We start from the raw sequence: 15601 nt of genomic DNA, 5'->3' as shown, positions 1-15601 counted from the left end.
GAGGGAAGAGTTCAAAATGTATGTTGGAAATGCTTTGGAGGAGCCTCTGAGGATAATTCGGAAGCTTTCACATCCATCACAGTGCCCACTTCAGAACGATCCTGAGAGTTAGTGCAAGTTAGAAGTTGAAAGTGCCTCCTCTCCTCTCCTTAGAGAGAGAGTGTCCACCTACAAGCCAAAAGAAGAGGGCTCAACCTGAAACCCACCCTGCCAGCACCTTGGTCTCGGACTCCCCAGCCTCCAGAACTGTAAGAAAGAAATGTCTGTTGTTCAAGGCCCCCAATCTCTGGTATTTTGTAATGGCAGCTCCAGCAGACCAAGACACCTCTTGACACCTATGCTTGGAACTGGCACATTGCAGCTTCGGCTTCATTCTATCATCTAAAAAAATGTTACACGGAGAAGGAAGAGCTTTGCTTGTAGAATAGGAACTCCAAGGTCACATGACACAGCAAGAGTATAGGGAGAGATGAAGCACTGGGGCCATTGTTACGATTTGCCACATTCAATATTATTGGCCCACACCAGCGAGAGGATGCCAGCCTCTGAGCCTTTGTCAATGTATTTCCTCTCCCTTGATGACTTTTCTCCTTGTCCTCGAATATTTGCATCTTACCCAATGCCCACAGGCTGTCCCAAGCCTTGCTCCTCTGTGAAGTCCTTCCTGCCCACAGTCCCTGTCTCCCCCCATCCCCTGGAGTCTCTCTGGGCAGGTACTGAGAGCTTCAACATGCAGGTGGAATGCAAATTCAGACGCAGCTCCATCCAGCTCCAAAGGGAATCTCAGATAAGTGTTTGTGGAACAAACAAGTGAATAAATGAGTGAAATGCAATAAGAGACCCAAAGGAGAGTCTTCCTTTGCGACAATGGAGACAATGTTTGTACTTACTTTACAGAATTGTTAAGAAGAATTAAATAAGACACTGCGTGTTGAGCCACTGACGCATCCCTGGTATATTATGAATCATCACGTTCCTAAGTGTAGGAGCTAGAACAAAAAGCTGCTAGAAGAAAAAGACAGGAGAATATCTTGATGACCTTTTGGGAGGAAGGATTTCATAGAAAGTGCTTAGAAAGCATGAATCACAAAAGAAAAAAATAATAATAAACTGGGCTTCACCAAAGACAAAAACTTCTGCTCATCAAAAGATGCCTGTAAGAAAATAACTAGACAAGCCACAGACTGGAAGAAAATATTGCAAAACATATACCTGACAGTGGACTTGCATCCAGAACGTATGAGGAATTCTTACAACTCAATAAAAAGAGACAAGCAATTCAATGAAAGACGTGAACAGACGCTTCATTCAAGGATGTATGCAAATGGCCAGTCACACAGGAAAACGCTCTCACCATCACTGACCATTAGGAAAATGACAAATAAAATCACTGAGATACTGCTGCACACCCACCAGAATGGCTAAAACTAAAGACCAATATCACCAAATGTGAGTGAGAGTGTGGGGGAGCCAGGACCCTCCTACACTGCTGGAGGGGATGGAAAATAGTGCAATCACTTTGGAAAACAGTTGACAATTTCCTAAGAAGTTTAACATCCATCTACCCTCTGACCCAACACTGCATTCCTAGGTATTTATCCCAGAGCAATGAAAACAAACATCCATAAAAAGCTTTGAATACAAATGTCCACAACAACTCTTTTCACATGGCCCCAAACTAAAAACAGCCTAAATATCCATCTGCAGGAAAACAGATTTAAAAATCATGGCATTTGGACGATGGAATATTACTCAGCAATAAAAAGCCATGTACTATGGATTCATCCAACAGCCGATGAAACTCAAAAAGGTCTTGCTGAGTGAAAGAGATCCACACACACAAAAGGATATTTTGGAAGGCTGCCCAGTGGCATAGTGGTCAGGTTTGTGCTTTGGCAGCCCGGGGTTCACAGGTTCGGATCGTGGCTGTGGACCAAGCACCATTCATTGAGCCATGCCACGGCAGTGTCCCACGTAAAATAGAGGAAGATTGGCACAGACGGTGGCTCAGTGACAATCCTCCTCATACACACACACAGAAAATACATTTTGTGTGATTTCATTTCAAGGAAATTCTAAGATAGGCAAAACTCACCTGTGATAATGCAAATCAAGACAGTGGTTGTGTCACCGAACTAAAGTGGGTCTGCTTCTTGGTGAGTTAAAATGAGAGGCTTCACCAGAAGTAGTTGTCACACAAAGTCAAGTTTATTTGCTGCAAATAAGGAGCCCACAGGGAATTATTTTCCCAAAGCCATGGCTCCCCGAGAATGGGGAAGAAGGGACTTTTATTTTGGATGGGGGATGAATATTCAGAAGGGAGAGGTGGGCATTCGCTTGCACAGGCTCAGTTGGAAAACGTGGTTCCAAGTACATTGCAGATTATGGTAATAAGCCTTAGCCTCCTCCTGGGGCAGAAATTTTAGTATTAAATGAAGCTCAGTTCGTCTCTTGAGCACTTCCCGGCCGTCTACACAGGCTTCCCTCCCTCTTTCAGTGGGTTTGGAGGGTTCAAGCTGCTTGGTGATCGCATCTCTCAACAAAACAACAACAACAAAAACAATTTGGAGAAACAACTAAATGCTGCTTGAAACCTTCCCTGTGCTCCTCGGGGCAAAGAGTCAGCGACAGTCGCCCAGGGGAGGGGAGGGGAATTTGGTGGAGAAGGGACATGAGGGAAGTTTCTGGGGTGACTAATGTTCTGTTTCGATAGGCAGGCATCAAAATAGATTGAACAGTACACTTTAGATCTGAGCATTTCATTGCATATAAAGTTGACATCAATTAAGAAACATGAGCTATTGTTTTTATGATTGTCATTACTGTTTTTTTTGTGCACCAGGCATCATGGTTGACGCTTAAGCATTTTGTCTTGTACATAAGTGCCATGAGGGCGGGACCCTGTCTCTCTTGCTCCTGCTTGTTTCCCCAGTGCTCAGCATAGTACACAATAGGTGGTCAGTAAATGTTCGTTGAATGAATTCACGAGTGAACAAACGAGTGCGTGTGAAGAGGGCGAGGGAAGGAGTGAAAGCAACGTCTGGCTTTAGAAAGCACAGCTGGGAGAAGCACAGCCCCGATATTTACAGCCCTCCAGCATCTCAGTTCTGGTTTGCTGGACAAATGGGGGCTCGGTTAACACTTACATCTATGTATTTACAAGACAGCCTGGAGGCTGCTTGGGAACTAATTCAGCGTCTCGAGGAAATCATTTGCCTTTAGAAAAGAAGATGTAAATATTCCCCACTCAGCTGAACAGGATGGCTCCACTGGGCTTCCGAGAATAGCCCTTAAGAACATCCTTTGACTTACTCAGGAAGGCTTTGCAGGGGAGGCTGGGAGAGTGGTCCAGGGAAAGAAACAGAAACTGACGTCGTGGAGCGCCTACTATGCATTGGGCACCGTGCTGAGCACGTCCATATGCATCGTCTCCTTTGTTCCCATGAATGAAGCCAGCAAGGGTCATTGTCTCCATTTCAGAGATGAGAAAACAGAGTCTCAGAAGGATCTCAGACGAGTTACACTCTGTCGGGATTGGCACCGAAACCCAGGCCTGCCTGACACCTTGCAGGGGTGTGAACCAGAGTGTAATCCTGGCTCTAACACTTGCCTGCTGGGCGCCCAGGGATGCATAACGCTCTCTGAGCTTCAATTTCCTCATCTGTGCAAAGGTGCTCCATGCCTTCCCTTCTCTGCATCCTCTGGGCGAAGCCATGAAGACAGCATCCTGGACGGTGCCCAGAAGCAGCAGGTGGTCACTGTTTCTTGGTCTCTCTGCCTGGGAAGAGGTGAGGCTGAGAGGAACCTCAGGGAGGGCAGAGAGGCACCAACTTCTCATCTCGCCCAGCGCAGATGGGCATGTCGCCAGCCAGGAGGTCACCTGCCATGTTGCCGACTCAGGGAACGGACACTCAGTTCTCCATCAAAACTTTCCAGTTGGTGCTGCCTTCTTAATCTGTTCAGGAGCTCACCGCTTCTCACACCCCGACTGCCACCACCCTGGTCTGAGCCACCTTCATACCTCACCAGGACGGGCGGGCTCCACACTGGTTTCCATGATTCTGCTCTTGTCCCTTGGAGCCTATGCTCTACCCAGCAAATAGGTTGATTCTCATAAATTCCAGGTCATATCACGTCACAGCTCTGCTCCACACCCTGCAACAGCTGTAGGGCGACCATCTCCTCCTGGTTTGCCTGGGGCTTTCCCAATTTGAGCACTGAAAGTCCTGTGTCGTCCCAGGAACCCTCTCAGTCTGGGGTGATGTGGGATGGTTGGTCACTCTAAATGGCTCGCAAATCTCTCTGAGTTAAAGCCAACATCTTTACAAAGTCCTCCCTCGTCCGGCCCCCGTCACCTCTTTGACCTCGTCCGCCACTCCTCGCCCCCTCCCTCACCCCACTCCAGCCATACTGGCCTCCTTGCAGATGTGCAAACATGTCATTCATGCTCCCACCTCAGGGCCTTTGCACTGGCTGTTCCCTTGACCTTAAAAGCTCTTCCTCAAGTTATAGATGTGGTTGGCAATGTCACACTCTTCAGGCCTTTACTTTCAGGCCTTTCTCAAGGAGTCTTCTGCTGCCCACTCTATCTGAAATAATCTCCACACCACTCTCAATGCCTCTGAGACCTCTCTCCTGCTTTATTTTTTCTCCCCCATTCCTTTCTTGATCTCACACATTATGTATTTTACTTTCATCTCTTTTTTACCATTTGTCCTGCTCCCAACTAGAATGCGAAGCCCACGAGGGCATGAATCTTTGTCTATTTTAGTCATTGCTTTATCCCCGGTGCTAGCATGGTGCCTGACACACAGTAGGTGCTTTATCAATACAGGTTGCGTGAATGAACTTCCTTGGTGTCGCCCACGAGTTGGGTCCTGGATCTCACAGTTGGGTTGGGGCGGGGGCAGCGAGCGAGCACAGAGCTGCAGGCTGGGCTGCCAATACGATGGCAGAGGGAGAAATAGGCATGGGGGAGACTGAGGCAGAGCCCCCAAACCCCGCCCAGAAGTCGGAAGGCTGAGAACTGAAGGAAGAAGGTCAAGAAGACCCCGCCCTGCCAGCAGTGTCTGCTCCTCCTCCACAGAGAACATCCCTGCCCACCCCCCACTTGCCCCACCTTCCACACTCACCTCTGGGATGTCCATGCATAGGTACCGGGGGGAGCAGTCTGTGGACCGAAAACCCGGGCGCCCACCCAGCCATAATGGAGATATCTGATCTCACCAGCAGCAAGAATAATTTCAGTTACCTCCCTCTTTTTTGGAAATGACATGTTTAAATCTATCTGATGGCTTCTCATGCCACGGCAATTTGGTGTAAGTCACTCGACCCATTAGGCATGAAATTGGGTTCCTTCGAAGACAGCAGAGCCGGCTGGGCACCTGGGGAGCCATCCCCTCCAACCTTCTCCCCCTGGGAGGAGGTTGCTTGAGATGGGAGCTGACAACAGAGGTGAACGATCGGTGCGGCTGGGCCCTCTCTTAGGGTGGCCGTGCCCGCGTCAGAGCTGCAACTCCCCAGGTGACCTGGCCACAACATTGGAAGGAGGCCAGAGAGCGCAGACTGAGGAGTCAGGCGCTCTGAACTCTTATCCCAGCTCCTTCATTGCTAACTGGGTCCGTCACTTGGTTTTCCGGAGTCTCAGTTTCCGCCTCTGTAAAATGGGCACAATAGTCCTCATCCTGGTGCTTCTGACTGCCAGACAGGCTCTAAAACTCAGGGTCTCCCCTCCCACCCCTTATTACACAAGCAGAAACCCAGGCCTGGAGGGGTTTAGTAAGCAGCTCAAGGAGCCAAGCCCATTCCTAGAGTCTGGGCCTCGTTAGCTCCCGGATGGAGCAGGCAGGGCTCCATCTTTGGCCAGACTTTGGCCAGAGGGAGATGGTAAAGCTGGAGTGATGTGATCTGATCCATAAGCCCGTTCTACCAGCCGACTTTTAGGAAGCACCGTCTACACTGCCAAGCTTGGCTCCTGGTGTTATTGCCATACCATGAGGCCAGAGAGCATGGACCCAGGGGTCAGAGCCCTGGGTTCCATCCCCAGTTCCACCGGCTCATCCTCTTGTCCTCCCTGAACATCAAGGCCTGAGTCAGAGGGAGGATCCCCAACCTCTCCCCTCGTTTCATCTTCTTCCCGACCCCTCGCTCACTTCGCTCTCCCCAGGCGCAGAGCAATGAAGACCTGTTATTCATTGAACTGGTCGCACCCAGCCTGGACTCAGTTTACCAGGGAGCGAGGCCACTTGTGCCCTAAAGGATCGCATCCCCAGCATCCTTCACCTCCTGCAGCTGATGCGCCCCCCTCACCGAAGCATAACCTGGGGGCCCGGCGGGGCCAAGGGCTTTTGGCAAATGCCGCCACATCTCCCCTACCCTTTGCAGCCAGGCTGAGCAGGAAGACCATGAACTTTAGATTGTGGGAGATGGGAGACGGAGAAGAGTTAAATAAGCCACTCCAGTGAGCTCCGCATGTGGAAGGCCTGTGCTATGAGCACAATTGTACCCAAAGGGACCAGGCCTTCATGCAACAAGATACGAAAGAGTGTTGAGTCATTTTAAATTTTTTCTTACATGCGTAGAAGACACAGAGTGATGGACGGGGCAGCGGACCCCCAACACCCATCTCCTAGAAGTGATGTTTGAATAGCGCCAAACACAGCACCCAGATCCTTAAAGATGTACAAGGAATGGGAGCTGTGATGGTTCTTAACAAAGGGTGACAAGGTCACTGCCTCGCCTTGTCACCAAGGCTGCTGCTGAGCATCCGTCATCGTGCCCTGAAGCTTGCTGCCCACACTGACAGGTACACAAGCAATCGGGTCTGAGGGGTGGGAACAAGCCCGGGGTGCTCATCCCTTGAGGACAACCACGGGAGCTCAGCCAGGCCATTAATCACATCTAGAGCCTTCCACACCCCACACGCCATGGCATCTGCCTCTCCCGGCTGCAGCATCTCCCCTCTCCTGTTCTTCCCACTCGTACTCTTTGGGACTGGAAACAGTGCAGGACCTCCATTCCTCGGCCCTGAACTGTGCAGACAGCCAGGTGCCTTGGGACAGGGCTGGGTCTCTTTTGGCCTGGGGCAGGCGCTGGGAAGGGCTGGGATGGGGCAGACACAGGAGGATGGTCCGTAGCAGGTAAAATCCCGATGGGGCGTCAGGTGACAGGGCACGGCTGATGCACGCATCTCCAAGTTTGTTACCTGTCTCCTCCAGTAAACCGTAAGCTTCCGGAAGGCAGAGCTCCATGCATCCCAGTCTTGGCTTTATCTATGGTGCCTGCAACTGTGCCAAGAATATAGGGGGGAGCGGGTGGAAAGGTCAATAAATATTTATGGAATGCAAAAATGTTAATTGAGTTCTAAACTCAGATCTGCCTTTGAGAGTCTGTGGACAGATCTTTTCTCTCTCTGAGCCTTGATTTCCTCATCTGTTAAGTCATCTCGAGCTTTCTTCTAGTCCTGAAAGGCTGGGGTTCCTTTAAGATCTGAGCATGCTGTTACAAATGGCCTTGGGGCCCGAAACATTTCCGCTGGCCTCTTGACCCACCTGGATCCGTTTCTTCCAAGACCCTCACCTTGGAATTAACTTTAGTGACCTTAGCAGAGAAGCCACAGCAAAGTTCAGCGACACAGATGGAGCCTTAGACTGGATGTCAGGAAATAGCACTTCTGAGTCCAAAGATCATTGTTTATTGCCACTGTTTATTGCAGGCTGACTATGTGCCAGGCATGTGCTAAGTGCTTCACGAGCGTTTGATTTTTCACAGGACGCTGGGGAGCTGGTACCCGTCCTAGACCCATGATACAGATGATACAGATGAGAAAAGGAGGGCTAGAAAAAGGTGAACGGACTGAGGTCGTGAAGGGAGGGAATGGCATTGCCCAGGGCATGAGGCACTTCATCATCCCTGCTCGTGGAAATGGTAGAAGTGAAGGCTTGCGTGGGGCTTCCTGAGCCCGGTCCTGGGCTCACACGCTACTGATGCGACAGCAGAGTCCACGCCGGGATTTCTGGAGTCAGCTTACAGGGAGGAGGACTAAGCTGGGAGAGTAGCTTCTGCATCAGGCTGTGTGGGGTTGGGAGGTCTGCGAGGCAGGAGACAGTTGTCATTTTCTAGGATGTTAAATTGACTCTTAAAGAGCATCTTCAGGATTTCTGTTTCCTGCTGCACAATGAGGAAAGCTTTGCTGTGATTACGCAGGTTTAACCTTTGTGAATGCATCCCTTGCACATCCCTGAGGAATAATGACAGATTTCTTCCTTTGACAAAAAGGTACTTTGTAAAATAAATGTCCAGGAAGTCTTTAACGGGGAGCTCACAAGATAATTCCGTCTTTATTTTTCTTTATAACACCTCTTGCTCTCTGACAGTGGATTTATTTTCTTGCTTATTTTCTGCCTCTCTAGGTAGGATGCTCCCTCCAGACAAGCAGGGGTCTCTGCCTGCTCCCCATGGATCCCCAGAGTGGCGAACAGTGCCCGGCACATAGCAGGTTCTCGGCAAATACTGGCGGAATGACTAATCCCGCTGGCACACGAGGAGAAGCTCATGGGAACTCATGAGTTCTGGGCCCTAAAAAAGGTCCAGGAAACCTCAGTGCCAGGAAGGCAGCATGAATCATTTCCTGACTTCCATAGTTGTTTTTGTTTGAGGGCCAAGCCAGGAGCTCGGAACATTTTTATCTGATCACGACATGAATGACAATGATCATCGTTAATAAATTAAATCACCACCTACTATTGCATAGTGTGTGACATAGGCTGTATTGTGACCCCCCAAATTTGAAGCTCTAACCCCCCAGTATCTCAGAATGTGTCTGTATTTGGACACAGGGCCTTTAGGGAGGTGATTAATTAAAATGAGGTTGTTAGGGTGGCCGTAACCCAATCTGACTAGTGTCCTTACGGGAAGAGGAAATTTGGAAGCATGGAGACGCTGGGGGTGCACGAACACAGGAAAGACTATGGGAGGACACGGAGAGAAGGTGCCTGTTTGCAAGCCAGGGAGACAGGCTTCAGAAGGAGCCAGACCTGCTGACACCTTCCTCTTGGGCTTCCAGCCTCCAGAATGGTGAGAAAGTAACATTCTGTTGTTTAAACGCCCCAGGCCGTGGTATCGTGTTATGGCCGCTCTAGCATACTACTCTCCCATCCTACTAATGCAGCATGCTACTCCCCCATTCCCAGATCGAGTAGATTCTAATAACTATTACCCCATTGTTGAGATGAGGGAACTGAGGCCCAGCAAGGGAAGTGACTTGTCTGAGGTTCCAAGACTCCATGGGACCCGCTGTAGGAAACATTGGGAGAGCCTGGTGCACAGGTCCACATCTTCTCCCATCCATCCCTCACGCCCAAATGTCGGGGAACTTTTGGGTAGCACCCTCTTCCTTGCCAGGGCCTCTGATTCCAAGCAGAGGTCCTGGATGCTCCCTCCATGTGTCCCAGGTCTCTCCAGGGAGTGGGGCCCTCCTGGGAACGACAGGCTGGTGGCTGCTCCTCTGATAGCATTTGCCCAAAGGCTCGCCAAGTGGGAGAGCATTCCTGCATCTGAGCAAACAGAGTCCGCTGTTGCACAGACCCACTCTATCAGGAAGATGGTGAGGTCTTCCAGGGAGGGGATCCAGCGAGTCTCCCCCTACCCCGTCTGTCCAGCTCTTCCCACGTGCACCCACAGCCTCCAGGGGAGGGTGAGAACTGAGAGCTCCCCTTCTTGGAGGGAGCTTCAACTGGTGAGTTGTTATGGCTTTGTGTCCTTTGATTTCCCAAAAAGATATCCCAACCCCCAGTATCCCAGCTGTGGCCCTATTTGGAGACAGGGTCATTACACGTGTAATCCAGTTAAGATGACATCACTAGGGTGGGCTTTGATCTGATACGACTGGGGTCCTCATGAAAGGGAGAAATTTGCACCCAGAGACAGACACATACAAGAGGAAGCCGACATGAAAAGACACAGGGAGAAGACGGCCGTCTCCACGCCAAGGAGAGACCCTGACAGCCCTTGGGAGGAACCAACCCTGCCCACACCTTGATTTTGGACTCCAGCCTCCAGAACTATGAGACGGTACATTTCCGTTGTGTTAAGCGCCCCCGTTTGCAGCACTTTGTTACAGCAGCCCTGGTGATGAACTCACCAGTGATGCAAACAGGACTTTCCTCCCTTTGGTGGGAGCTGGGATCGTCTACACCAGAGGGGGCCTGGGCATGGAGGCTCCTGTTGGACATGTGTCTATGGAGGACGTGGGGTCTATGCTGGTGGGAATTTAAACAGAGGCAGTGCTGGCTCCCTACTGTGGGCATAAGCTGGTTCTGCCTTTGCACCAAGGGAAGAATCAGTTTGTTGTTCAGGATTTTTGCAAAGCTGCAGTGACATGCACCATGTAGGATGCTGAGCCAGCAGCCAGCGCAGAGTATGTGATCAATAAACGTTAGCCAATGCTTTTTGTATCGCTAATGCTTAAGGATGTTTGGAGAAGCAGGGCTCCAAGTTACAGGCGTGCCCGTGGGAGTGCAGTTCACGGCACACGTGAGTGTTTGTGTGTGCATGGCAGGGATGAGTACAGGAGGAGGTGTGCGGGGGACTGCGAGAGCCGATGTCACCGCTTCTTATGCTGATATGCATGGACATGTGTAGGGATGCGTAAGTCAGTGTGTCACATGCCTTCAGGGTGTGTGGGCTCATTAACTTGTTCATGGCTCGTTCACTCATTCATCAGAATTTTTGAATGCTTGCACACCTACACACACTGTGTAGATAAGTAAGTCAGTAAGGGAAATAGGATAAAGGTAAGTATGGGAGTTAAGGGAGAATGGAGAAGCGGCATTTATTTCAGTTCAGTGTATCAGGGAAGACTTCCTGGAGGAGGCCACACTTGAGCTGAATTTGGCCAAGCGAAGAGGAGCAAGGCCATTGCATGTAGACATGTAGGAAGAAAAATAGCAGTGTGCACCCAAAACTACAAACGTTTTGGGTGAGTTCCATTCCTCAGAACCCTTCTACCCCAAGCTGTACCCCATCAACCCTCCAGAGTCCCAGGGAACATGAACACAGAACAGAGAGAAGGCATGGATGCCAAGAAGCCAACACTTTATTTTGTACAGACCAGGCACACTGGGAGCCCCCACGTCTTGCGGGATATGCCTTGGCTGGGCCCCTCTTGCCTTTCGAGAGTGGCCACACTGGCTGGCTCTGGACTGCGGGCCCCTGGGGAGGCCTGGCCGCTCTCTCTCTCCAGACAGCTGGGGAGTCAGGAATCTTCAAGGGCAGTGCATCTCAGGAGGCTGGAAACAAACACAGATCAGATCCGATGAACGGGACCCAGGAAGCGCACACTTTGATTGGGAGGGCAAAAGAGGGTGGGAGCCCTGGACGCCCATACTCCCAGGTGGCATTGCTGCAGCGACACCAAGGAAAGGAATGAAGACATGTGGGTGGCAGAAGGAACACAAGTGGAGGGAAATTGGGGAGAGGGTTCCTGAAGGGCCAAAATGTCCAGGTGCAGGTCAACCTGAGGTTTATTGCCACCACGGGGTGCCAGGCTCTGCGCCAGGGATCTCTCGAATTCGCATCAAACCCCCAGTGTTACTTTGGGTGGCTGGGACTATCACCCCCATTCTCCAGCCGAGAACACAGCTGCTCAGCAAGGTCGCATCGCTTGCCCAAGATCTCACGGCCAGTTACAGGCAAGAACTGGGCTTTGGGGATTGTGTGGTTCCAAATCCTGGGATGCATTTGCATCACGGGGAACGGGACGGTAATGTCTCCTTCAAAACTCCAGCATGGACGTCCAGGGTGGACAGAATTTTAAGGCAGGTGCTCTGTTATCATGGTGAGCCTAGCTGGGAGGAGGAGGGGAGGCTTGTGTTTAAAAAAAGTGGCAGAGACAAGATGTTCTGTGATGACTGCTGCTAAGGACCATTCCCCTTATGGACGTATGCCCTTTGCTTGGCCTTTGAAACTGCTTTCTGTGTCCCCGAGAGCATAATAATGTAAATGAACGTCAGATCTCTCCTCGGTAATTGAGAGCAGAGAGAAGGCCATGTTAAGTCAAATTAATTAGCTGCGATACAGTCCGAGCCCATCTCCAGCGAAGGGACAACGGCTTTTTGATGGGCTGGGGTGCCTCTCAAAGGAGCAGGTCTCTAGAAGTGGAGGATGTGTGGCTGGTTTGGGTCCAGGAGGCTCTTGGAAGGAGGGCTGGGGGCTGACACAAGGTGTTGGCGGAGCACCTGCGTGGGACAGCTCCGCCACCTGAGCCTGGAGCTGCTGTGAGATCTGAGATTGAGTCTCGGGGAGATTTCTGAAGGTTGTGGGCTCTCATTGGGCTGTGGGCTTGCCTTGTGTCTGCACCTGATGTCCAGCCACCCCTAGGGGGCTTTGCCTTTCAGACGGGAGCCATGGAGTGGAAGGCTCAGGCTCTAAGGCTGGAAACACGCCCTATGAGGGGTTGTCAGGGGCCAGCCCTGCCTCATGGCAGAAAGCAAAGAACTGGGAGTCTGGGTGGCTGGGCTGGCGGCAGACTCACGGGGTGACCCCAAGCTTGAGGTCTCCCTCATTTTTGCCACAGTGAGGTCAGAGTCCATGAATTCCAACTCCCCTTTAGATTCGGGGTTCTCAAGTCTACCTCCGTTTGGGAGGTCCGTGGAGGCAACCTCTTTAAAGACCCTCAATGTGCCTCTGAGTTTACTCCTGAAGAAGCCTGGAAAACGTCCCTCAGGAAAAGTGTGACAGATACCACTGGGGATTCTTCAGTTTCAAATCCCAGTTCTGCCTGGGTGATCTGGTGTGAGTGGCTTAGCCTCTCTGAGTCTCAGTTTGCCAATCTGTAAAATGGGAATAAGTCATACCACTCACCTCTCCGGGTTATGGTGGGTGCGAAATGACCACCTGATACAGACACTCAATAAGCATCCGTCATTATTAGCAAAGCATTCCTCTTCCTACCTGTCTTCCAGAGAAGGGCCAGGACTGGGATGGGGAGGAGGAGGGCAGGCAGAGAGAAACACCGCTTCTCCCCATGGCTGCTCTGTGACCTTTGCACCTGTCCCCTCCCCCACCTTGGGCCTCAGTTTCTCTCTCTCTCTATTTAATGCAAGAGCCGGACTCCACCATCCTCAAGGCCTCTTTTTACCCTCCTGACCCTACCACACGGATCTCCCGACACTGCGTGGACAGGATGCCATGCCAGCTCCTGCATTCTGCCAAGAATACCAGACAGGGGTCAGGAAACTTGTGAAGTCCAGCATCTTCTTCAGCATCATCCCACAGGACCCTCTTGCTTTCCGAGGGGTCTGCATTTTAAAGTGTAAAGAAGTAGGTGGCGCCCAGTGGAGGGCATCTGATAAGCTTTGCATCCAGCAACACAATATTTCAGCAAAAACCTCTAGAAGCCCTTGTCTCTAGAGAAATCATCACAGCATTAAAGGCAGCAGCAACTGGTTCCCTCCAGGCTGCCGGGCCTGGCAAACGATCTTGCTTTCATTCCGCAAGAATGGTCCCAGGCTGTTGCTTTACCTGAGCAGCTCCTACTTCTGCAGGTATTTCTTCATTATGCTCTCAACATCCTCGTCTTTCCTCCCCGCCCCCGGCTCTCTGTTCTCGGGTGACGTGCGCTCCCCACTGTCACCCTCCAGCCGCGGGATTCTCGGCCGGCTCTTGATGCTGTCGGCGCTTTTGAAGGACACGATGGAGCTGGAGGAGGAGGACGAGTCAGAGAGGAGAGCGGGGTCCTCCTTGGACTCCGGGCTCTTCTTCAAAATGGTCTTGATCCCTGTGAGAAAGGTCCGGTCGGCCTCTTCCGTCTCAAAGTGGACGCTTGAATGCTGCGGCCTGTCTTGCCCATCTTTGGCTGCTCTGGCCAAGGACGTAGGAGTCTCGGGCTTCCGGATGGCCGGGAGAAAGTCATCGAAATCCACTTTGGTCTTGCGTTCATAGTTAAGGCTTGGGAGCTTCCAGCTGAACGGGTCACTGCCCAGAGGCTCCCCCATTAGGTGGGCAAACTGGCGGTTCTGGAAGACGAGCGGCTCCTTCCCAAGGTCTGGACAGCCCGCGTCGTCCAGGGAGGCCTCCAGACAGCGCCTCCGGGGGCGCAGCGTGGGCGACAAGAACGTGTCCCTGGGCATGGTTGGGGATCTCGCTTTTCTCCCCGAGCCTGGCCCTGACTCTAAGATGGACTCGCAGGAACTGAACCTGGTCTTCAGCTTCTCGGGCAGCAAGGCGGTGCCCTCCGTGCTCTCAGAAGAGATGCATTTCAGGCTGGTGGACCGCAGGAGACCAGCTGATGTCCCAGCGGTGGCCTGCGTCTCCAGGGGTGACTTTGCCCTGAGCCTCGGTGAGAGGTCTCCTTTGTCACTGCCCGCCCTGGCCCTCCTCAGTGTGGACGCCCCGGTGGTCTGGTAAATGGGCAGAGTGGGCCAGTCCTCCAAGCTCAGCGCCGAGCCCTGGCCTCTCTGCGCTCTCTTCCTCCGGAGTCCTTCCACAAACTCCGACAGGGCCGCCGAAGGACTCGGCAGCTTTTCCCTGGATGACGGGGATGAGTTTGTACTCCGAGAGGCTGGGGAAGAAGACGGAGCTCCTAATCTCTCCGTGGGCTTTCTCTGGGCGCCACACTCTTCACCCTCCCCAAAATGGCAGTACTTTGGCCGGCAGAGGGAGAGGGGAGAAACGGACTTGTCCCCAGAGCTCTTGCTTGGCACGTCCCGGGCTCCACTCAGTGCCGACGCCTCTTGGGTCCTCTCAGCATCCCCGACCTCCTCATTCATCCTGCGCCAAGAAGAAAAACGTAATCAGTGGAAATCGTGCAATTCATACAATTTGTGCAATTGGTGTGAGAGCCACTAAGCACGGGCATTAATACTATTTTTCTTTGGAACTGCCGTCTCTACCACACTCTCAAATGAACCGTATGATTTAATGCACGAATTCAAGCCATGTAAATGATTTCTTGTTGCTTTCCGAAATGCAATTTCTGTCTATAATTAAACCCAGCTAAGCACGTTTGGGTAGATTAAAATGGCAGAGAGGATGGCTGACTTAGATTATGAGGCATCATATCTGACATGATAGGACCTATCATCCCAGAACCTACTGTGAAATAGGTAATTTGCTTCTTGAAGACTTGAGGGGGACCCGCGGGAGGTTATTTATTTATTTAGGACCAAGCTCAGGGGGCAGCCTCACCAAGCGGGCCTTCTGAGAGTCAATGACCGAAATGTGGGCCTCCATGAGATGCTGGGGGTCACTCCTGATCGTTTCATAGGCTGCGGCAGGGGGGTGAGAAATGGTCCCCTCAAAAGGAAAGATTTACATGAAATCAACTCGCAACCAAGCCTATACACAAGAGGACAGACACCTTCTATTCTGGGACTACACCAGGCCTGGCCCTGACTCACAGGGACTTTTCAGCAGCCGAGCCAAACACACTTTCCCTCGGAAATGCAGGAGCGTCGCAGTGGGGCGAAATTATAGACTGTGAAATAAAAGGGTCGCTCAAAGGAGAGAGCCTGGAGTCCATCAACGTTTCCTTTGATAAATAAAATCTATTTGTCCTCCGTCGAAGACGAACGAGCTCCTTTCCGCCCACCAGCGCAGTTAT

At 51.5% G+C, this 15601-nt stretch overlaps 1 protein-coding gene across 3 annotated transcripts in view; it reads right to left on the bottom strand.

Moving 5' to 3' along the window:
- Positions 1–11083: 11083 nt before the first annotated feature.
- The window catches only part of MYO18B (myosin XVIIIB), a 249548-nt gene continuing 245030 nt past the window's right edge, over positions 11084–15601 (bottom strand). For 2 of the 3 annotated variants that reach the window (XM_046640628.1, XM_046640629.1), the window contains exons 43-44: positions 13522–14769; positions 11084–11288 (exon numbers count right to left, since the gene is read on the bottom strand). In XM_046640628.1, the coding sequence (XP_046496584.1) occupies positions 13533–14769 (1237 nt within the window). In that variant the 3' untranslated portion in view covers positions 11084–11288; positions 13522–13532. Of the gene's footprint in view, positions 11289–13152; positions 14770–15601 lie in introns of all 3 variants that reach the window. The other variant, XR_006885372.1, reaches the window with a different exon arrangement.

The sequence above is a fragment of the Equus quagga genome, chromosome 15 (genome assembly GCF_021613505.1).
Source record: "Equus quagga isolate Etosha38 chromosome 15, UCLA_HA_Equagga_1.0, whole genome shotgun sequence".
Classification (NCBI taxonomy): Eukaryota; Metazoa; Chordata; class Mammalia; order Perissodactyla; family Equidae; genus Equus; species Equus quagga.
Note: the sequence above shows the minus strand (reverse complement) of the source record. Positions and strands in the feature narration are given on the sequence as shown.